Genomic DNA, 23,675 nt, shown 5'->3' with positions numbered 1-23,675 from the left:
AGAGAGGTTCTGTGAAACTACTCAGCTTCATTGTAGCATGAAAGCAGCCATAGGCAACATGGAAATGGATGGGCCTGGCTGTGTGCCAATAAAACTTTATTCACAAAGGGGGAGGGGGCGGGAAAGATTTGGCTCATGGGGTACTGTTTGCTCACTCATAGTCTAGAAAGTCCTTTTTCAGTTCATTGTAAAAAAAAAATGGAAGTAAGATTTAGGCTGCCATTACTGAACATTGGGAGAAATATCAAACAGAACACAGGCAGACATTATATGTTGGGGGTATTTTTCTTTTATTGTTTTATACAGGGAAGGGATGGATGAGGGCTACCCTGGGTAACAATGCAAGCCCATGTTCTCTAAAATGTGTGACAGGATATATTATTCCTGCCTCTGGTTACGAGGCCAGCCAGGGAAACATACCGGCTTACATTCTTTAATTTCACACATGTTCTTTGTCTTCTGTGTTGTGCTGACAACCACTGGGTAGACAGATGAACAAGGCTCACTGGCAGCCTTCTAGGAGTTTCCAATTGAGGTGGGGTAGGAGAGGAGATGGTGAGGACAGACAAGTGCGCAAAAAAAAAAAAAAAACAAAAAAAAACCAGCATAAAGAAAAATGTGGAAGAGACTGGCAAGGAGGTGTCAGCAAACTGCACTGAGAAGACAAATGCAGGAGAGATGAGCTTGGTCCTGGGTGATCAGGGTGATATGACCAGAGAGGGTAGCATCTAGCTGGGTCAGGAGGAATGAGAGGACCCCAAAAGGAACTGAGTGAAGGGCAGATCAGGAAGAAGAAACTTAGGCAGGCGCAGAGGTGTAGAGATTCAGGGTGTGTGCAGAAAATAGAATACTGCCCTATGCCTGAGATGGCGAATGAGGAGTTCAAATGGGGCTGAAAGTCCAACCAAGTCATCTGAGAGCTGAAAGGGGCAGCTGAAGTGTTGGGATTCTATTTCCCAACAGGAAGAAGCCCTGGCACATAGATCATAACAGGATTTTGCTAAGACAATGTCAGCAGCAGTGTGACAAAAGCTCTATTCGTTAAATGAACCTCCAAGAACTCTGAAGTAATGCTATCCAAAAGAAATATAATGCAAGCCACAAATCCAAGCCACATATGTGATTTTAAAACTTCTTGTAACTACAATTTTAAAAAGTAAAAATAAGCCAAATTAATTGTAATAGTATACTTTATTTTACCTAATTTATCCAAAATACTATATATAGTTTTGGACTTTCCTGGCAGTCCATTGTTTAAGACTCCACACTTCCAATGCAGGGAGCATGGGTTTGATCCCTGCTTGAGGAAGATCCCACATGCCACAAGGCCAAAAAACTTCAAAATATTATAGTTTCAACCAATATAAAAATTATTAATGATATATTATTATTTACCTCATACTAAGTCTTAGAAATGGGATGAGTATTTTATACCTGGGGCCAGGCTCAGTTTAGACTTTGCAGTATCACAAGTGCTCGCTGTGGCTAGTGGCCACCATGTGGGATAGCGCTGCTGTAGAATGTATCCGCTAACAGACACTTGGGAGGGGACCTGGGCTGGGCTGGAGGCAAGACCCGAGAATAGTCGTTTGGGGGTGCTTGGCTGTTTATTTCGCCAAATCTCCTTGTGTCCTGAGTCCTTTTAGAATAACCTACATGGGAATAATTGTTGTACCTTTAAAATCAAATATTCATAGAATGCCATGTGGACTTAGAAAATCCTGTTCTAGCTAAAGGTAGGTAAACCATTAAGGTAAGTAAAATCTCAGACACTTTACGTCATAATTACAATTGTTTCAATAAAGAATTTGGATCTTACAATTTTTCAGTTGGAAAGGCTCAGCAATTATTTTACAAAATGGTCTAATTTTACAAATGGCAAAGACTCAGTGTCACTCACCTAGGTATTACTCCTGGGGCTGCCCGATTTTTCCCTTTTTCTAGGTTACTGCCTGTGTGTATATGTGTGCAAAAGACTGAGACAGAGGAACAAAGACAGGCAGCAGCAATGACAGTAGGAGGAGGACAGTACAGGAGCCTAGTGAGGTTTTTTTAAGCTACAGATACCAGGCCACACTCTTATCTACTAAATCAGGGACAAACTCACAGCCAAATTAAGGCAGTGCTGTTGCTTATCTATAAAGACCTGTATTACCATTGGAAATAGTACAAAACACAGGAGAATTTTTTTTTCTCCTTGCTAGTAAAATGATTAGAAGCAATACTTTATTAAATTCCTCAGAGTGTTGACATAGATGGGGGAGAGAGGGAGATAAGTGTGCAGGTGGTGAAGAATTCAGACAGACACCCATGTAGCCGAAATAACAGCCACTGACCTCCTGTAGCAGAGAGGTCCTTGTACTGCAGGGGTTTTTGCTGGTGTGTGTGTATCTGTAAAAATTGGGGGTGGGGGGGTGGAACCAAGTTGCTATAGTAAGGAAGGTGAAGTTGAGGACATATCAACCATCTTCATTCCTCACTTCCCCCTTAGCAGCAGTTAACTTCTCTTCAAAAAAAGAAGAAGAAGAAAAAGAAAGGGAAATGTTTTATGCTATCACTTTAGACACCAGTTTTTCAGTCTGATCAAAATATTGAACTATGGACTGTCCTGGGTGTCCTGGGACATGCACAGTTCTCAGTTTAGACCTCACTAGGGATGTGTAGTCTAGAATGATCTCCAGATGATCTATTTTGAACTCCTCACCAAGATGAAAAACATTAGAGCACAATTTCCTAATTTTAATGTGTATGTCAGTTACCTGGGGATGGGTTAAACTGCAGGTTCTCATTCACAGATCTGGGGTGGATCCCCTGCATTTCTTATAAGCCTCTGGGTGATGCCTGTGCTGCTTGCCTGAAGACCACACAAAATAGTAAAGCCCCAGAACATCAAACATTTGTCTGAACAAAGTATTGGAAGCATCCTTGGGTATTTCCTCCTTTCACATAATGTGAAAGTTAAAGTGGCACAGACTTGTCCGACTCTTTCTGCCCCATGGACTGTACAGTCCATGGAATTCTCCAGGCCAGAATACTGGAGTGGGTAGCCTTTCCCTTCTCCAGGGGATCTTCCCAACCCTGGGATCAAACCCAGGTCTCCCGCATTGCCTGCAAAGTCTTTATCAGCTGAGCCACAGGGGAAGCCCAAGAATACTGCAGTGGGTAGCCTATCCCTTCTCCAAGGGATCTTCCTGACCCAGGAATCAAACCGGGGTCTCCTGCAGTGCAGGCAGATTCTTTACCAACTGAGCTATCATGGAAGCCCTCACATGCTGTCCTCCCTGCATAAAAAGGCCTGTGGTTTTCCGCGGGCACCCTCCCTCCTTCCACTGCGGGCTAGAATTTGAAAAGAGATGAGGCATTAGGAGATCGCAGGGATCTGAGCTGCTAATCATGCCTAGGAGCACATCTTTCTGATGAGGCTCACCTCTCTTCCTCCTTTCGCCTCTCAGGTATCTAAACTCGAGCGAGAGAAGACTCAAGAAGCCAAGAGGATCCGCGAGCTGGAGCAACGCAAGCACACGGTCCTGGTGACGGAACTCAAAGCCAAGCTCCACGAGGAGAAGATGAAGGAGCTGCAGGCCGTGCGGGAGAATCTCATCAAGCAGCACGAGCAGGAAATGGCCCGGACAGTGAAGGTGCGGGATGGCGAGATCCAGAGGCTCAAGTCAGCGCTGTGCGCGCTCCGGGACGGCAGCAGCGACAAAGTAAGGACAGCGCTCACCATCGAGGCCCGTGAGGAGGCCCGGAAACTGTTCGATGCCGAGCGCCTTAAGCTCTTACAGGAGATTGCGGACCTGAAAACGGCCAAGAAGCAGGTGGACGAGGCGCTGAGCAACATGATCCAAGCGGATAAAATCAAGGCTGGGGACCTCAGGAGTGAGCATCAGTCCCACCAGGAAGCCATCTCCAAGATCAAGTGGGAGTCGGAGCGGGATATTCGGAGGCTGGTTAGTAACCCAGGGCAGAACCGTTCTCTTTCCAGGCTTCAGGCAGCCGTGGGGCTTGCTTTTCCAGGTGTTTTTTCGTGAGTGGATTGCTAACAGTGCCCTCCTGTCTCGTGCTGTTCAAAATATAAGATAAGTCGATAGGTAAATAGGTGCGCCCAGGCCAAAATTGGCATTGTAAAAGGTAGAAGATTTTGAAGTCATCTTTCTCATAAAGATTGAATATTTCTAGCCTCACACGTATGGAGAGTTACTATTTAATGGCTACTGTTTCCTTGGGTGTATATGAAAATTTTCTGAATGATATACTCTTCCAACATCGGCATGTTTTGTAGGCTTTCCATTTATAAAATGTTTTTACAGGGGTGGGGGGATTTTCTTTGGCTTTCAAGGTGTCTGAAAATGGCAGCCACTGGGAACATACTGAGGGATTCACGTGTTTTCTCCCCAGGAACCATGTCTGAAAGCAAGAAGCAGGGCTATAAAACCTCTGGTCATTTTACAAATAGATCTTCTTCCCCAGAGTAAATGGAGGCAATTCAAAATAAGGACCATTATAATTCTTAAATTGGTTGTCATTCCTACCTAGCTTACTTGCTATTACCAATTTCTAAGACTTACTTCAACCCCTACTGAGTTGAAGCTTTTTTTTTAATATGTATGACCAAAAGCCACATCAGTCTTTTCACTATGCTTAAAAGTAAATAGAATTACTGTGTGAAAGCTATAATGTTGCAGATTGACCTTGTCTTAGAAGAAGTGTTTATTTGCATCTGTATTCAGAATGTTTAGCATCAGTTATAGCTGGGTTATATATTATCAAATTATCACCTGTTCAAGTGTACTTTGTGCTTCTCTAAAAATATTTTCTTAGAAAAGAACTTAAAAAACACTTTTCTTCTTGTATCTGTTGATTCTAACTATTTATATTCTGAGAATTCTAATTATGTCCCTTGGACGATATCTCTAGGATTTCAATTTTATGTAAAAAGTGGTTATCAGAGGACATATTAGACAAAATTAAATATGTGATGTTCTTTGTACTGCAATACAGTGTGACTGTAAATGTTGCCTTTGCCAAACTTCGCAATTTTTTTATCCGCAATTCATGCTATTGTATTGGTTGACAATAAAGACCAAACGCAGTGCAGAAATATTGGTCCCTGCCCTGCCTTTGGTTTTTAAAACACCAGTGGCTGTTGAAGAAAGAATCAGGATGTGAACTCTGGAGTCAGCAGGTAGGTAAATGAAAAGGAAGCTTTACATTAAATGTTTTTGTTTGTCAATGGTTTCAATGTAAGTCTACAAATATATCCACCCATCCATGGTTATAATTTTTTTCATAACTTCTTTTCACTGGCACATTGCAGAGACAGACATGATATCTCTCTGAGTAACAGTGTAAAATCTAGTTTCTCTGAATATTAGTTCAAAAATTCAGTGCAAACAGAAAAACAGGAAACTTTTTCAGTAATACAGATGTACTTGTCTTCATTTTTTCCTTCTAATCTTGTTCTTACCCCAACACCCAGTTCCATTTGTGGAACAGAAAGGAAGAGAAATGGGAGTGATCCTGTGTAGAAAATTTACCCGGGAAATTCTGATATGTACCCTCTCCCTACTTAAGAACTAGGAATTTGGAAGATTTTCAGTATTCTGAAACCAGAGTCCATGATTATAACCAGTATACAATTGAGACTCCTTGACACTAGTTACTTGATAGTCTACAGAAAACCACTTTGAGAAAATGCTGGAAGGATAATCTTGGCATAAGTATAGCACAGTGCCTAATAGCATGGGCCCGAGGGTCATAAGTCTGTATTTTAAATCAGGCTTCATCATTTATTAGCCATATGACCATGATCAAGTTCTTTACCCTTTGGGTCCTCAGTCATCACCTGAGAAGCGATGATAACAGAATTACATAATAGGATTGTTTTAAAATGAGATAAGATATGTAAGACCCTGAATGCATTGAATGTATTAAAAGATCAATAAATTTCAGTTATGATGATGAGAATGATTATATGGGTGTGATGAGGTGATTTCCCGGCAGGTTTATTTATGTAGAGTACATCAAAACCAACTAGGAACATGCAGATCTAGAGCTCTGGTAAACTGTAAATAAACCATGGATGACAGATCTAACAAATGAACATGCTACTTAGATAAGAATAACACTGATAAGAGTAACACTAGACTTGTCTCCTACAAGGAGATAAAAATAAAGACAATGCCTTTACTCCCAAATTAACAGGACAGTGTTTGATTACTTGCCAAGTTATCAGATGATATCCCAGGACCATGACCTCCCCAAAATGATCTAAAATTTAATCATGTGACTTGGAGGCAGTAGCTCACAAATAGTTACATGTGGGGAAATGTGATTGTATAACACAATTTCTGTCCCAAATGTGTTCAAAAATGCATTTTGGTCTTAGGAACACAGCAAAGAAATATTTATACAAAGTGATTTGTTATGTGTAAGGAGACATTCTTATAAAGAGGAGAACAGCATAATATTATTTATATTAAATGTGTCTACTTGCCTACTCTATTTCCATTTTTAATATTCTCATAGAATATAATGAAATGAGAAGAAAGGCTTTACCCAAAGGCTATGCTTTCTTCAAAGATTGTTTATAGACAATAATTTCACTAGCCCTCACCCAGGGATGGCAGAAAGTTTTTGATCTGGTGGAAATCTGATCAACGGGTACTAAATACTTTTGGCCTTTAGTTGAGAAGTTTATCTGAGACCATGCTCAGACTTAGCAATAAATATATCCCACAGATACAGGTGGGAAAACAGTGGCTAATATTGCTAGGTATTTTCCATTCCTGTTCTTGTCCCAACCATGATTTTCTGATGGTAGTAATAAAATGGTTGCTAAGAACTAGCTGCTCTGGAAAATGGATAGGAATGAAAGGAGCTATATAATATGAACCATGGAGGGACAAATTCACCACCTGAATGCAAACATACTGGCCTTAGAAAATGATGAGGCTACTAGAAATACTGAAGCTTCTTCAGTTACAAATGAGCTGTTCATTGTTGTTACTGCTTTTTAAAAGGAATTCAAAGATCGTTCCCCCAAATAGGAAGTAACATCACACATTGTCCTGGGAGACATTGTAGTAGAATATTTAGTATCTGTCTTTAATTAACACTAATAACCTGTCTTTGAGTTAACTTTTGCTTTCTATAACCAACCAACCCAGACTATTTCAAACAATATACTGAATCACAGCATCTACACAGGATATACTAGAGAGAAAAAAATTACCCTCCTTGACACCAGTTTTACCTTATTCCTGAATTAAATATACTTGTCATATTCATGATTCTTTTTTCCTGTTTCAATGAGCAGAAAGAAGTTAAGCTCATACCATTGTGAAGATGCATTTCTTTGCAGCATTGTTAAATAAAATGTCCTGGGTGTCATTTAATTCAGATGGATGAGATCAAAGCCAAGGACAGGATCATCTTTTCTCTGGAAAAGGAACTGGAGACCCAAACAGGCTATGTACAGAAGCTCCAGCTCCAGAAGGAGGCTTTGGATGAACAGCTCTTTCTGGTCAAGGAGGCTGAATGTAACATGAGCAGTCCGAAACGAGAAATACCAGGAAGGGCAGGAGACGGCTCTGAACACTGCAGCAGTCCAGTAAGTCTATTCAAGTTGAAGTTAAAGACTCAGGAGTCATCTTTTATTTAGTACCTAAGTTTTACTTTTCACTTAAGCTCTTTTCCTGTTTACTACAGAGAAATCAATTCTATCTCCTGCTATAAAACCAGGGAGTATCTTGGGAGCAGGGTTTTCTATCCTCATAGACAACAAAATGATCTGAACTGCTATTAGCTGATCACAAGAGAATTACAGATCTTTTAAAATTATTCATAGAATTTTTCTAGCCAAATGATACCTGTCCATACATCAGTATTTTAAGAATCATCAATTAGATGAAAATACTTTGCTTCTTGCCAAGACTGGAATTTTCCCTTGTATGAACAATTGAGTTGGAAACTGGTAAAAATGGTTATCATGTACAGGGGTCAAAATGTATAACTGTGTAAAAGACTAAACCATTCGTAACCATCATCTGAAAACTTCAAGTCTGGTTGAGTTTGACACTTATTTTCCTGTATTTTCATCATTTTATATGAGAAATTATTTTTAGAAATTTAGTGATAGAAATCAGCTTGTATATAGTTTACTTTCATATCTTTTATCTCTCAAAGTATTTATCTGCTAAAAAGATAGCAATGTATTATTTAGGAACAAAGATAGATATTTCAAAGTATTGCTAATACTTAGAACTCAGTAATGAATAATTTATGGATATATATCCTAGTAGGTGGGAGAAAGAATACTGAACTAGATTTTAGCAGATGTAAGTTTTAGTTCTATCACTGACACCTACCTGCAGTGTAGCAAAATTGTCAAGAGAATATGTTCTGAAGTCATACCCTTTAGTTTAAATTCTGGATCTGCCATTTGTTGTGTGACTTTAGCAGATCCTTTGACAGCTCAGAGTTCCCTCATCTGTAAAACAGAGGCAATAGTGGTACTCCGCAGAGCTAGTCTGAGGTTAGGAGAAAAGATATGCAAAATATTAAGCATAGTGTCTGGTGCGTAGCATCTAATATATACTAGTTATTGAGCTACTGATAGAGACCTTGAACAACTTAGACCTCCCTAAATCTTCTCAGTTCTGCAAAATCTTCCAGGATACTATGAATCTAGAGATATAATGTATGTGGAACTGCTTTGTCAACAGTAGAGCACTATCAACATGTAAGATGATAATGGACATGTAAGTGTGTAATGGTCCTGTGGACTCTAGAGCACAGAATTAATCTATGATTGCTATGTGTGAAGTGATTCCATGTCTGTCACACCAGTGTGGAAGCCAGCTGATCTGGGCAAAATCTACCAGCAAAGTCTGTCCATTAATCTACTGTGTCTCATATATGGAGGTAATGCACTAGCCTTCTGAATCTGACCTTTTTCTCCAAAGGTACGCAGGAATTTGCAGATCCCATCCCTACCTCCTATTCTATACTCTCTTTGGCTAAATGTAATAACAGGACACCTATCTAACCTGTGGGAAGCACTGTGCAGCCATGACATAAGGGATGCTCCTTGAACCTCATGTAATCACAGCATGACCCTGATCTCACAGCTCACAGGTCTCATAAACTGATCCAGCTTTCTACCACTTTCTTTGTCAGGAGTCAGGGCCCCAGGGAGTATGTGCCACATAGAATTCATTTGCAGTTTCAACCAGGCGTGATCTTAAACCCAAGCAGTTAATTTGGGGGTTTGGAATAAGGTAAATATTTACTCTCTTCTGAGTAAGAGGACATTTTACTCTCAACTCATAAGCCAGATGAAAGGAATTAAGCCTATTACTTTTAAGAGCAGTATTCTAAAACTTTGTGAAAAGTTTTATTGAAGAAATTCCCATTTTAATTTTCTCGTGTAGGATTTGCGAAGAAATCAAAAGAGAATAGCTGAGTTGAATGCAACGATAAGAAAATTAGAAGACAGGAATACCTTGCTTGGAGATGAACGAAATGAACTGGTGAGTTCTAAGCAGAATTTTTACAAATTTTATTATTTTTTAGGCATTTTGTCATAGTAGTATGTCCACGTTCATTCGCTCAGTCATGTCCAACTCTTTGCAACCCCATAGCCTATAGCCCACCAGGTTGCTCTGTCCATAGAATTGTCCAGGCAAGAAGTCTGGAGTGGGTTGTCATTTCCTACTCCAGGGGATCTTCCTGACCCAGGGATCAAATCCTTGTCTCCTGCACCGGCAGGTGGATTCTTTACCACTGAGTCACCTGGAAAGCCCCTATAGTGGTATATATGATGTTATAGTACAGAATAGTAAAGAAAAGTGCACAAATAATAAAGGTACAATTCAATAACTATGCCCAATGTGTAGTACTCATATAACTACTAGCCAGATGAATAAGTGGAAGACTACCAGCATCTCCAAACTTCCCCTTCTTGAGACCTCTCTCAATCACCATCCTTCTAAAGTTAACCATGGTACTGAATTCTCTTACTATAGATGTCTATCGCCATTTTGTGTGTGTGTGTGTGTGTGTGTGTAATAAAGTTTTATTAAAGTATAAAGGAGATAGAGAAAGCTTCTGACATAGGCATCAGAGGGGGGCAGAAAGAATACCCACTTGCTAGTGTTAACAATGAAGTTATATAATCCAAAGAATATCTGGAGGTTGTAAAGACCTCATCAGACCTACTCCCATAATTTACATTTTAAGATAACACTGTCCTCAGGCAAGATACATCCTTGTAAAGACCAGGTCTACTCCCATAATTAACATTTTAAGATAACAGAGGGTTGAATCCAAAGACTGTCCTTAGGCAGGATACATTATTGTTATATAATCCTAAGGAATGTGGAGAAAGAAAAAAAGTTTGTCCTTTCTTCCTCCTTGAGAATTCCAGACCCCTCTCTCCTTGGGGACCCCTAGACTCCCTATCAACCTGCCTAGGAACTGACTCTCTCATTCCCCCCTTTTCTTTTAGGAGAATTATGTTGCCTAGGGAAAAGGGGTGTTGTTCTCATTCCATAACTACTTCCGAGCTGACAAGGGGCATTGTCCCCTAAATTGGTGAGGCAACATATTCTCCTAATCCTCATATTGAGGATATCTGATCCAGGGGCCCCAAATAGTAGCTGGAGGAAGCTACAGCAGTAGCAGGAGTTTGAGCAACCATTTGTAACTTAAAAGCTTTCATGGGGCTAGAAACAAATCCAGTTACACAGTTACAGATGCAGGGAGCAAACAGCAAGAACAAAACAATAAGAATTATTGTAATTAAGTTGTTGGCTAACTTTTGGGGACGGCCCTGTTTGTTCCCAGCATATAGAGGCAGTAGATATTAAACGTCCTTTTTCAGGAGTTAGCCATGTAACCTCATCCCATATTTGGTAAACGTCAGGTAAAAAACCATTTTAAAAATGTGTTGTAGGGAATTCCCTGGAGTTCCAGTGCTTAGGACTCAGTGCTTTTATGGCCAGGGCCCAATTTCAATCTCTGATCAGGGAACTAAGATACCACAAGCTGTGCAGTGTGTCCAATAACCACCAAAAAAATGTGTTATAAATGGAATCATACAATAATTATCCTTGTGTGTCTGGCTTTTTGCTCGGTGTTACATTGATGAGAGTCATTCATTGTGGTGCATATAGAATTCATTCATGTTCACAACTCTATCCTATTTGATTATATGATTATTATATATTTATTATAAAAGTCTATGGTATATATATATATTATTATAAAAATATATGGCACAATATGTATATACAATTATATGTGATGAGTATATGTAAATATTTATTCATCTATTGTTAATGGACATATCTGTTGTTCCATGATAGTTTAAAGTTGTTAATGGTTCTATTACGTCATGTCCTGGTGAGAAAATATATTCATGTCTGGGGGGACTATACCAAGGAGCAGAATTACGGGATCATAGAGTATGCATGCAGTCAATTTCAGCACTTATTACCAAACAGTTTTCCACAGTTGTTATGACAATTAAACTCCCTCAAATAATATATGAATTGCATTTTCTCCTTGTCTTTATAAACATGCAAAGATAATATTATAGATCATTTTAGTCATTTGGTGGGTGTGAGGTATATTCTTATTATAGAATTTTCATATTTATTTTCCTTCTTACTAATGAGTCAGAGTAACTTTCCAAATATCTAGCGGCCTTTTTGATCTCCTGTGTACTTTGCCCTTTGTCTTTTGCCCATTTTCTTTTGTGCTGCTTTCATTTGCTTTTTAGTAGTAGGAATTTTTTACATAATTTTTAGATGTTTATGTTTAAAATAGCCTGTCGTATAGTTTACACTTTTTTTGGTGGCTGTTGCTATAATGCGGTTATTTTCAGACTCTAAACAGAAGGGACACATTGTCTTATGTCTTCCCAGTTAAAGCGTGTGCGGGAAACCGAAAAACAATGTAAACCTCTTCTGGAAAGGAACAAGTGCCTCGCCAAGAGAAATGATGAACTGATGGTGTCTTTGCAGCGCATGGAAGAGAAACTAAAAGCCGTTACCAAGGAAAATTCAGAAATGGTGTGTATCACATACTCTGCAAAAGTGCAGCTTCCTTGTTTTTATTATGCCACTAACCTGACTTCTTGGTCTTTCCCAGTTTATTTTTAAAATATTATATAGTGCTATCTGTGAAGGTTTAGATTTTTCCCTTATGTAAGCAAGGAAGAACCCATAAGGAAGAAATCAAGAGAAGGCTGCTGGCTCTGAATTTTATGGAGTTTCTAAATTTTGCAGAACGATAGGAGTACTTCCAGGAATCTGCACACTCTCCAAAAGCTCCAAGATAGAGAAGCAGAGTTCCAACCTGTCTCCTCAGCCATGAAAGCCTGCTTCCAGGACGAACAACAAGGCCCTACTACAGCACAGGGGCCTGTATTCAATATCCTGTGATATTACAATTATCCTGTGATAAACCAGAATGGAAAAGAATATAAGAAAAGAATACATATGTATACATATGTATAACTGAGTGACTTTGCTCTACAGAAGAAATTAACACATCATAAATCAAATATAATTCACTAAAATTTTTTAAAAATAAAGTGTTTTAAAAAGAGACCCCCCTTCCAAGAGTTTTACTAATGTTTTCTTTATAGAACAATATAGTAAGTACCCACATCTTCTAAGATCTTGCATAATAACTGGAAATAGATGCCATCATTTGCCTTATATAGAGAGGTGATGTGCTAACGTACTCTGACAAACTTCTAGTCCAGCTGTAGAGATCTTCAGACATTCCCAATGATTTCCACCTACTATAGCAGACAAAATATACGTGAAGATGTTAGTTGGTGTGTGTGTCTATGTATTGAAGCTAGGCAGTTTTCACATTTATCTGGAACCTCATAAAATTTCTACAGACATTTTATATTAACCACTGAAGTTTGGGATTTTTAGTCTCCACCTATACTTTCTTTTTTTTTTTTTCAACTCAGAGAGAAAAAATCACATCCCATCCACCCTTGAAGAAATTAAAATCTCTAAATGACCTCGATCAAGCTAATGAAGAACAAGAGACAGAGTTTCTAAAACTTCAGGTCATTGAGCAACAGAACATTATTGATGAGCTCACAAGGGTAGGTCTTGGTTAATCTGTAAACTCTAAGCTGTTCTCAAGGACGAGTAAGCAAGAAATCAACATACACTAGAAGCACTTAATAATTTTGAATTAGCCCCAAAGGTCCAAGTTCATGTGATCAATATGTAAATAGGTTCAAGAGACTATTCCAAAACTCCTTTATATCCTTTAACTGTTTTCTATCTTTTCAGTTATAATCCTTTGTTAACTAATTTGGTAACTCAAATAATAGCTACAGAGCACATTAAAAGAATTTCCAAATGTATTATATATGAGTAGGTTGATGGCGTGATGTATCTTGTAATTACCTTCTAGTATCAAGATTCTGAGGCTCGGAGATTAAATATTTTGCCTACAATAACGGGACTATAGGCCTCTTATTTCCCAATACCTGATTCAGTGTCTGGTAGTTTAATAAATATTTGTCGCATGAACAGCAATGTCACAATGACATGACAGCTGAAATTCCAGTCCAGATGTTCTGAGGACTTTAGTACCTGCTGAAGTAGGTCAAGCAGTTGTTACTCCCATCTGCATCTGGCTGAGACCTATGTTACGTGAAAGTCACTCAGTCGTGTCCAGCTCTTTGAGACCCCGTGGACTATACAGTCCATGGAATTCTTCAGGCTAGAATAGTGAAGTGAGTAGCCTTTCCCTTCTCCAGGGGGGTCTTCCCAACCTAGGGATTGAACCCAGGTCTGCCGCATTGCAGGCAGATTCTTTACCAGCTGAGTCACAAGGGAAGTCTGTGTTACCAACAGCTTTGGACTAAGACCTGTATCTGCATTTGGGTTTACCCCTTTGCCTCTATGTCTTTATTCTGCAAGTGACATCTGTGATCACTCTAACTTCATGACCAAGCCAAGGCTTACAGAGGTGAACTAGTGATGGGAGAACTTCAGACAGTATTCTCCAGAATAGGGTGAACAACTTGATTTACTGCTATTGAGGACAAAAAGGATTATAAACTCTGCTTATAATTATTTATGGTTCACCCTTTAAATGTTTTCTATATTGAGTGTATGTTATAATGCATATGCCACATTAAGGAGAGTCATCTAAGTATAAATTTTTAAAGTTTTGAATATATTGAGATTGGATGATCAAATTATTTTTGTTTATAAAGGTGGGGAAAAATTAATACCACTGGCTTAATCTAGGTTATTTGTTAAACATGCCCTTCAAATTTATATGCCCCTCACTTCAGTTCCACATCCTTAATAACTAACTCATAAATCTCACAGATTCACTAGTCTAAGAATTTGCTTGACTTTGAGTATCCTCAGTTTAAACTAAGTTTCTTACAGAATTTTGAGATGTTGAGGCATTTCTACCAGACTTTCAGACAGACATAAGTGTTACTTATTTCTTCCACTTTTGAATTTGTACGATAACCATATGGAATACTTAGAAGGTGAACATCAAATTCCCAGAGTATCTCCTTTCGCAAAAAGAATGAATTAAGAAATCAGTCATTATATCTGGGCTTCCCTGATAGCTCAGTTGGTAAAGAATCCACCTGTAATGCAGGAGACCCCATTCAATTCCTGGTTCAGGAAGATCTGTTGGAGAAGGAATAGGCTAACCACTCCAGTATTCTTGGGTTTCCCTTGTGGCTCAGCTGGTAAAGAATCCACCCGCAATGCGGGAGAACTGGGTTCTTCCTGGGTTGGGAAGATCCTTTAGAGGAAGGCAAGGCTACCCACTCTAGTATTCTAGCCTGGAGGGATCTGAGGAAACTGAAGAATCCTACTTTAGGAGAACAATGAATAGCTATTTTATACTTCATTTCAAGTATAAAACAAAGGATGCCAATTAGGAGCACAGTGTACTTCCTGACTCTGAGGCTCTCAGATCCATACAGATTATCATGAAAAGTTGTAAAATATTCTTCCTTTGAAAATACTTAAGTATCAAATCCAAAGTTGCCAAATTTTACAAAACATAATCTTATTTTAAATAGAAATATGTCATGCCTCAGGGAAAAAACAACTCTGTCTTTCAAAACAAACAAACAAAAAAAACCTATAGGGAAATATGTACCAACTCAAGATCTGAAAAGCCTTTCATCTGTTTTCCAGGACCGGGAAAAGCTCATTCGTAGAAGAAAGCATAGAAGAAGTTCCAAGCCAATTAAGGTAATGAGGAAACTAGGTTATCAGGCTTTGGCCACACACAAGCACAGCCAGAGGAGTGAGGCTTGCCAAGGCATCTTCCTGCAAAGACATGATAAATCATGTTCCTGAACTGCAGCAGAGCATGGGGTTTATTTGCCAGAAGAAAATCTTTCCTCTTGACAGTTCTTAGAAGTCCAAAAATGATTGTGTTGTTGAAAAAAATAATTGTGTTATGGATTTTAAGCTGAAAGTGTTTGCCTTAATACAGGTTTTCTGAGTGAAGAACCCACTAGATTTGATGTAGAAAGGGTTATCTGTTATCTGACAAGGTGGAGAGTCATGCTTCAAGAACATGCAAAACATATGATTTGGTATCTCCCATGAATAATATTAGCATCTGATACCCATCCTATAACTGATTAAATTATATTTTCATTATTCACTTGGGAAATATTATTGATAATGCCAATTCTACTATCTGTATAGCCTCTTAAAATCCACAAAGTTTTGCTATTTAATTTGTCAATTTGTTTGATTTTTTTTAAACAATTGCCTCCTTTGATAACGCACATTGAGGTACAAAAAAATGGGGGCTGAAATCTACTACCAGTGAAATGTACAAATGTTTCCTACTTTCTAGAAAGATAGAATGACAAGATGTATCCAAAGCCTAAATACATGTTTATTGTTTTAATCATAAAGTCTTCTAAGAAAATTAATTATAGACTTTGCAAAATATATGTAGTAGATATGAATCACATTATTTATACTTTAAAAATAGTAATTAAGTAAAAATTATAAAGCCACTTAAAATGATGCCATTGAATAATGAAGATATGGGAAAATGTTTATAATTTTTAAAAACACAAAAAACAGTTGCCTCATTTGATTTGAATGTGGAATTAGATGATAGGATTTGATAATCCCCTTCTCATAGATACCTGAACTTTCAGAATTTCTTGGTTATAGCTTAAATACCCAACAGAAGAAATCACATAAAATCAGCATGATATAAAATGTAACATAAGAGAGGATCCAAGGTTTTTATGAAGAGAGCCAAATATGAATGAATCTTCCTCCAAAGTATCAAAGTGAAATAACACAGAAGAAGCATTTATTGGAATTATGGTGTTCATGCTTAATATGTTTATTTTATCAAAGAAGCATTGAAGGAGCTGTGTGTTCTCTGTTCATTGCATGTCTGCAGTTGACAGCGTGTTGGTAATGTGCTGACTTTCCCCACTTAGTTCTTCTGGTAAATGTGTACTGTCCCTCCATTAGAGGCCTGTTTTGGACCCATTTATTGGCTATGATGAGGACTCCATGGATTCAGAAACATCATCCATGGCCTCATTTAGAACAGACCGAACACCAGCTACTCCTGATGATGACTTGGATGAGGTAGGTTTTTTTACTTTTCTCATCTTTTCTGATATTGTCACATCTTTCCTTGAAGGGAGGGAAAAAGCATTTCACTTTTTATCTCTTTTATGAAAAGCACATACTCTCATAACAGTGACCAGTTTTGAGATCTTGCCTGGCTTTGTTACCTCTTGGAAAAGAGCTTCACCTATGTTATGTAGCCCTTGTAGAAACTTCTCTGAAGTTCAGCTCTGTAGTTTGAAGATTTTTTTCAAGATATATATAATTACTCTTCTAAATTCTTCATCCAGAGAAAGTGTGAACCAAATGACAAGCTTAGAAGAACAAGCTTTTTTTTTTCTGATTTGTTTTTATTTATTTATTTTTTACTTAAACTTTTTATTTTATATTGGGATATAGCTCATTAATAATGTTGTAATAGTTTTAGGTGGACACCAAAGGGACTCAGCCATATATATATATATATGTACCTGTTCTCCCCCAAACTCCTCTTCCATCCAGGCAAAGTTCTGTGCGCTATATTACCATATATTACCATAGGTCCTTGTTGGTTATCCATTTAAAATAGAGCAGTGTGTACATGAACATCCCAAACTCCATAACTATTCCCTTCCCTCTCCCTTCCCTCCAACAACCATTAGAAGAACAAACTTTTAAATTTAAGTCTAAGACTGTTTAGCAAAGTTTGCTTGCTAGGCCACCTTCATCAGAACTATCTAGGGTGTTCAGTTACTGTGAAAGTTCCTGGACCACACAACTCCTGACTTAGGATCTTGAGGGTGGAATCCCCAAACCTCTCTGATGATTGTGTTACATTCTCAAGTTTGAGACCTAAAGCTTTAAAACTATGTTTTGTGATTTACCTGGGGAAGAAGTTGTTAGATATGAATATATTGCAAGGAACTGAGACTAAAATTCTGATTATCATCTCCTCAAATTTGCATCCAAAATCTGGGTATAAGTTTTTTTATCATTTGAGTCCAAAATTTTCTGTAATCCAATCCCAAATGGGCAATAATCAGAAATATATAAATAAGTAAATGCTTCTTTTATTCATAAATACTTAAATATTTCTGCAATTTGCATCTTAAAAGTGTTATAGTGTTTGTGCCTGTAACATCCTTTAAAATTAAGAATAAAATTACATAGAATCGAAAATCATGCAAACTTTTATTTCTCTTTAAACAATTTACATGGACACAGGAAGTGAACATAACATAATTATTTTTTGGCTTTTTTTTATAACCTCAAGAGTTTGGCAGCTGAAGAATCTGAGCTGAGATTCCGACAATTAACAAAAGAATACCAGGCTCTCCAAAGAGCATATGCCCTCCTGCAGGAGCAGACTGGAGGCATCATTGATGCTGAAAGAGAAGCCAAGGTTAGTGTACATCTGCGAGAGTGCCCTGAATGGGCTTGCAAGAGCCACAGCATAAAAGTACCACAGACATAAAAGTATCAGTAGGATAGCTTTCCTTGTACCCTTCTCTCCAACGCAGCTTTTGAACTGCTTTATCTTTTATGTCAACAAACGTTGGACTAGAGACATTAGAGCCAGCTTAGATCAATGCTTTTGTTCCTTTAAAGACAGTTGAGTGCCTAGTTTTCACTTATGCTATTTGAAACCTTATACTTTCAAAGTTAGACAATGCTGAATTTTTATAATCCGTTTTTTTTTTTTAGTTTCTTGTTTGAAAAAAAAAAAACAACTCATCTTTCAAAAGCAGTGGTTAGCCAGTTCCTTTTCTTAGTTCATAAGTGCCCAGCATTACATTGACAGCCTACTGAGAATTATCACTGATAATATCTCACTTAACCCCTGTGCCAGCCCTCTAAGGTAGGTATTTTATAAAAGAGGAATTTGAGGCTCAGAGAGGTTAATTGAATTGCTCAAGATCACACAGCTAATAAATGGAAAACTGTTGATTCCGAGTCATATTTTACTAGGTCAGTTATTTTTTTCCATTATCTTGCAACTGCCTCACATAAATCTATTTTTTTAAAAAAACCACACACAGTACTAATACTTGACATTTACTGAGTCCTTGCTGTATTTCAAGCATTGTTCTGAGTATTTTATACACATTATCTTATATAATCCTAAAACAACTGTATGTTAGATGCTATTATTAACTTCTTTCTAGAGGGGAGGAAATAGTAGCTTAGTAGAAGTTAAATGTAGCTTGGTTATGTTAAAGCCAGGATATGTAGCTTATAGGAAAGCTAGGATACGAACCTTAGAGAAGGCAATGGCACCCCACTCCAGTACTCTTGCCTGGAAAATCCCATGGATGGAGGAGCCTGGTAGGCTGCAGTCCATGAGGTCGCTAAGAGTCGGACATGACTGAGTGACTTCACTTTCGCTTTTCTCTTTCATGCATTGGAGAAGGAAATGGCAACCCACTCCAGTGTTCTTGCCTGGAGAATCCCGGGGACAGTAGCCTGGTGGGCTTCTGTCTGTGGGCTTCCATCTATGGGATCTCACAGAGTCGGACACGACTGAAGCAACTTAGCAGCAGCAGCAGCAGCAGGATACGAACCTAGTCCTCCTGAGTTCAGTCATCACCAGCATGCCATAACTGCCTCATATGCTAGTTTACATGGGTCAAAAATGAATGTGACTATCCAGTGATTTTATCTTACTTCCTTATTAGAAGGTCTACAGTGTACTGAGAAGTGCTGTAGGAACTATGTTAAGTTGGTTAGTGGAAAAGGATAGATATTATAACTATATATGTTTAAATGGTAGCATTCATACATACATACATGCACATACACATACCTAAAAGAGCAAACTTTTTTTTTTTTAACCCATGGTGAACTGAAATAAACAGATCAGCAGTCATTAGGAAAGGGGGTGTGTGTGCTTTCATGTCTATGCCCTAATACTGTAAGAGTTGTGGATTCTTCTATCAGTATTTACTACCCATTCTTATGAGCATAGGACTGGTCAATGAAAATAATAGCATATGCCTTGTTTTTTGGAGAGGTGATGATATAGAAACCAGTTCTCTCTTTAGTCTCACTCTCCCATCAAAATACAGGTTTAGAAATGTTTATGGCCATTAGAGTAAGAAAACTTACTATTCTGAGCAAAATAGTCTAAAACAAATCAACATGTGGGAAAAAGAGTAATAAATTCAAAGAAAATAGAAATACAAAAATAGTCAATATAGATGAAAAAGTTATCAGTGAAAACAGAAGACAGTCGTTTCAATACAAGAAATAAATAGGTTAAAGTTAACATAATTATTAGTTAAAATAATTCATTCAAAGTTAAAATAATTCTTAGCAAGCTAAGTTTCAAATTTTTAACCTGATAAAGGTAAATATAATATTTAACAGTTCAAAGAAATATTCTCCTCACAGTGAACAATAAGAAAATAATCCTTACCATCGCTGATTTTGTTCAACTTTGTACCAAAGGACCTATCCATATCATAAGACAACGAAAAAAAAAATATGTGTATGGCCAGAAAATAAAAACAAAGAAAATAGAAATACAAAAATAGTTAATATAGATGAAAAAGTTATCAGTGAAAACAGAAGACAGTCGTTTCAATACAAGAAATAAATAGGTTAAAGTTAACATAATTATTAGTTAAAATAATTCATTCAAAGTTAAAATAATTCTTAGCAAGCTAAGTTTCAAAGTTTTGAACCTGATAAAGGTAAATATAATATTTAACAGTTCAAAGAAATATTCTCCTCACAGTGAACAATAAGAAAATAATCCTTACCATCGCTGATTTTGTTCAACTTTGTACCAAAGAACCTATCCAGATCATAAGACAACGAAAAAAAAAATATGTGTATGGCCAGAAAATAAAAACAGATAATAGGATCATATAGAGAGAGAATAGAAGAGAATCTAAAAAATAACTATACTAAATGAAATAAGGTCATTCCATACAAATCAGTGTCCCAAACTGCTGATGTGCATGCATATGCACACACATATCACACACACACATCACACACACACATCGCACACACACATACACACACACAAAGCACATGATAGATACATACATAAATAAATACTTACACAGATTTGGATTTAGACTTACATATAAGGCACAAAATTGGCTTTGAAAGGTTTTGGAGAGGCAAACGGGAGAAGACTTTCCAGAAGGGCCCTTGTTCAAAGAAAGAAAGAAATGGAGAGGTTCAAGGCATATTTAGGAAACAAGGAGATCACTAGGCGGTAAGGAGTGGACCCTGCACTGATGAATGGTGGGGAAAGATTGGAAATAGAAGACCAGTTCTCGAATCCCAAACTAAAGTTTGAATTTTAACCTGATGGTAAAGGGAGCCATTGAAAGTTATATGCAGAGAATTTAGAATGTAAAAAGAGATTTTAAAGTTTCTTCAATGGTAGAAAATTATTTTTTCTTCTCTCTCACTTGTTGAGTTCTAATCAGGGAACATGACGGGAAGAAAAAATGTAGAACTACCATTTTACTTACTGAGTTCTGGAATTTTGATTTCGCTAGGCTCAAGAACAACTCCAGGCCGAGGTGCTAAGGTATAAAGCCAAAATAGAAGATCTGGAAGCGACTCTGGCTCAGAAAGGGCAGGTAGGCATTTGGTTGCTCGCACTTCTGCAGATGCAGACGATTCAATCTGACCTTCCACTAGATCACCCTGTGCCCATTCAGGACACGGCTTGGCTCTCCACAGTGATCTTCTCAAACTGTGTCCGAATGTTGAGCTCTCTGTTTCTGTCCCTGGTGTTTTGCTGGCCAGAGTGTGAACCCAGCTACGAGAGCGAATGAGGCTGGGCAAGAGAGAGAATGCCCAAGGAAGAAGAGCACTGCACACTTAGCCTAGAGTGATCATGAACTGCTAAGACCAAGACCCACCCCTCAAGCTGCATTCTTTGCCTCTATGCTACATTGATGGTTCTGCATTTTAATGTTTTCCATCCATATGTATCTAGCCTGTGTGCATTCTGACCCCTTTCACTTTTTGCCTGTGTGGTCACTTCTGAGTCCCCAGAAGGCTGGTCCTGGATTATTCAGACTGAAAAAGATAGGGTTAGCGAGTGACAGTGTAAAGGGGGTTAAATTTTCCTGGCAACTTTGGCCCCAACATCTTAGAATGAGGAGCTGGCTGGGGTGAGTGACATTTACCAGTTGCTGGCAGGCAAACAAACCGGGTGGAGAGAAGACAGCTCTGGCAAAGTGGTTTGACGACACATGCTCTTTCGTGCCACTCTGAAATGCTGACTGCGCGATATTCTTTGTCAAACAGGATTCACACTGGGTAGAAGATAAACAACTTTTCATTAAGAGAAACCAGGAGCTTTTAGAAAAGGTATGTGGGGCGCAACACCCTAATGGGGCAGAGGAGAGACTGATGAGAGATCCAGGAGCAGCAGGGGGTCCTCTCAGGAGTGGCACAGGGGCTAGGGGACGGGGAGGCTTTTCCGGCTGTACTCCCCTCTGCTGCGTGCCCAACCGCATCTCTGTCACTGCCATCACCATCAGTTGAGTGGCCCGTGGTGTGCATGGCTCTGTGCTGGGCATTGTGCCGACTTGAAAGATGTGATCCCTGAAACCTATTGATTTGTTGCATATATATATACTGTATATTTACTGTACATATATATATAGCCATACGCACACACATCCTATGTGGTTGTCCATCTACAAGAACACTTATGAAAAGGACTGATGATTTTGTACAAGGAAGTGACTCCAAGACATGCTACAGCCTAGCATTGACTGGGTTCTCACTGTTAATTTTTTGCTAATCTTGGCTGCTTATTTATGTATTTATTTTATGAAAGAACATTTCAAAAGATACATCCAAAGCACAAAGGAGCATGTCCCGGAGGTTGTTCAACAAATCAAGTTACAGAGGCATGGTTTTGGCCCAATAGATAGAATTAATTTGGTTTAGCTGAATGTAGGCTTTTGATTTGGGGCAGTGAAATACAACAGAGATCATTTTACATTCAAACATGGCTTTTCCTTTGGTATTAACATTTGCCTTTAATTACATGAAATGATTACAAAATAATCTTACATTATTCTTGACAAAAAGAGAAAGACCATGTGAGTAAGGGAAGTAATTCTGAAGGGGGACGCAGAGTTATGTAAAAATTATTATAGAATTGTTTCTACCAATATTCACTGGCCTTGACAAGTAATAAAAATGAACTGCAACACCCTGGTAAGCATGGAAAGGGAAAGACGATGGTTGTCCTTCCTTCCCGCTGGTCGTGTCTCACTTTCTGCATGATGAGAGACAGAGCTGATGTATAGAAGCAGGGTAGGGATTCCAGGATTGAGGATTGGTACTCTCAGAAAGGTTAATGATCCCTGTAAAGAAACTTTATGGACACTGGCCCTAGTTTCTGAATTGCAGCCACCTGTGAACCATTAATATGATGACTGGTGCTACGCACCAGATCCAGGAATTTCCCCAAATATCCCATCTCTGATCTCAATCCAAGGCTCTAGGAAATAGTCGACTTTTAAAAACTTTCAAACATTTACTAAACCACAGAAATCTAGTGTAAAAAACTTGGTTGACTACATAAATTAATGTCATATAGTATCTCACTTCCCCCTGTATTTATTTTTCTATATCAGGAGGCTAAGTGAAAAGAGAATTTTAGTAGTCTCTGAGATGCCCAGTAGTAAGTGTTATCACACTGTTTATCATCTAAAAAAAATAACTCCCATTATGTCTGTCTGATTTCCTTTAGTCTATAAAGGAAATTTTTGAGCCCAGCCTTCTAAGAGTATAAGAAAACCAAAGCGACAATAAAACTAAACACTCTACTTCAGGTGTTTACACTTGAGAAAGTAAGATTTACTCTAGGTTAAAAAGCCCTTGATTTTTTATTTCCAAATTCAAAATTTTAAACAGTTAGTGTACAGAAAGCCCACTGACACAGCTAATATTGAAGGCAGCGCCAAACCGATTGCAGACCATGGCAGTGTTCTGATGCCTTGTGGACATGGGTTCTGTGTATATATACAGTATGTATACAGGGCAAGGCAGCTTTGTACACAACAAAGTGAA

The 23,675-nt window shown here is 38.2% G+C and overlaps 1 protein-coding gene across 3 annotated transcripts in view; it reads left to right on the top strand.

Annotated features, from left to right (window-relative positions):
• Positions 1 to 23,675, top strand: part of JAKMIP2 (janus kinase and microtubule interacting protein 2) — a 194,796-nt gene that overhangs the window by 132,020 nt on the left and 39,101 nt on the right. For 2 of the 3 annotated variants that reach the window (XM_061423906.1, XM_061423905.1), the window contains exons 3-12: positions 3,453 to 3,950; positions 7,403 to 7,612; positions 9,435 to 9,533; positions 11,931 to 12,077; positions 12,995 to 13,135; positions 15,219 to 15,275; positions 16,536 to 16,655; positions 17,890 to 18,018; positions 21,134 to 21,217; positions 21,894 to 21,956. In XM_061423906.1, the coding sequence (XP_061279890.1) occupies positions 3,453 to 3,950; positions 7,403 to 7,612; positions 9,435 to 9,533; positions 11,931 to 12,077; positions 12,995 to 13,135; positions 15,219 to 15,275; positions 16,536 to 16,655; positions 17,890 to 18,018; positions 21,134 to 21,217; positions 21,894 to 21,956 (1,548 nt within the window). The remainder of the gene's footprint in view (positions 1 to 3,452; positions 3,951 to 7,402; positions 7,613 to 9,434; positions 9,534 to 11,930; positions 12,078 to 12,994; positions 13,136 to 15,218; positions 15,276 to 16,535; positions 16,656 to 17,889; positions 18,019 to 21,133; positions 21,218 to 21,893; positions 21,957 to 23,675) is intronic. The other variant, XM_061423907.1, reaches the window with a different exon arrangement.

This window comes from Bos javanicus, chromosome 7 (assembly GCF_032452875.1).
Source record: "Bos javanicus breed banteng chromosome 7, ARS-OSU_banteng_1.0, whole genome shotgun sequence".
NCBI lineage: Eukaryota > Metazoa > Chordata > Mammalia > Artiodactyla > Bovidae > Bos > Bos javanicus.
Note: the sequence above shows the minus strand (reverse complement) of the source record. Positions and strands in the feature narration are given on the sequence as shown.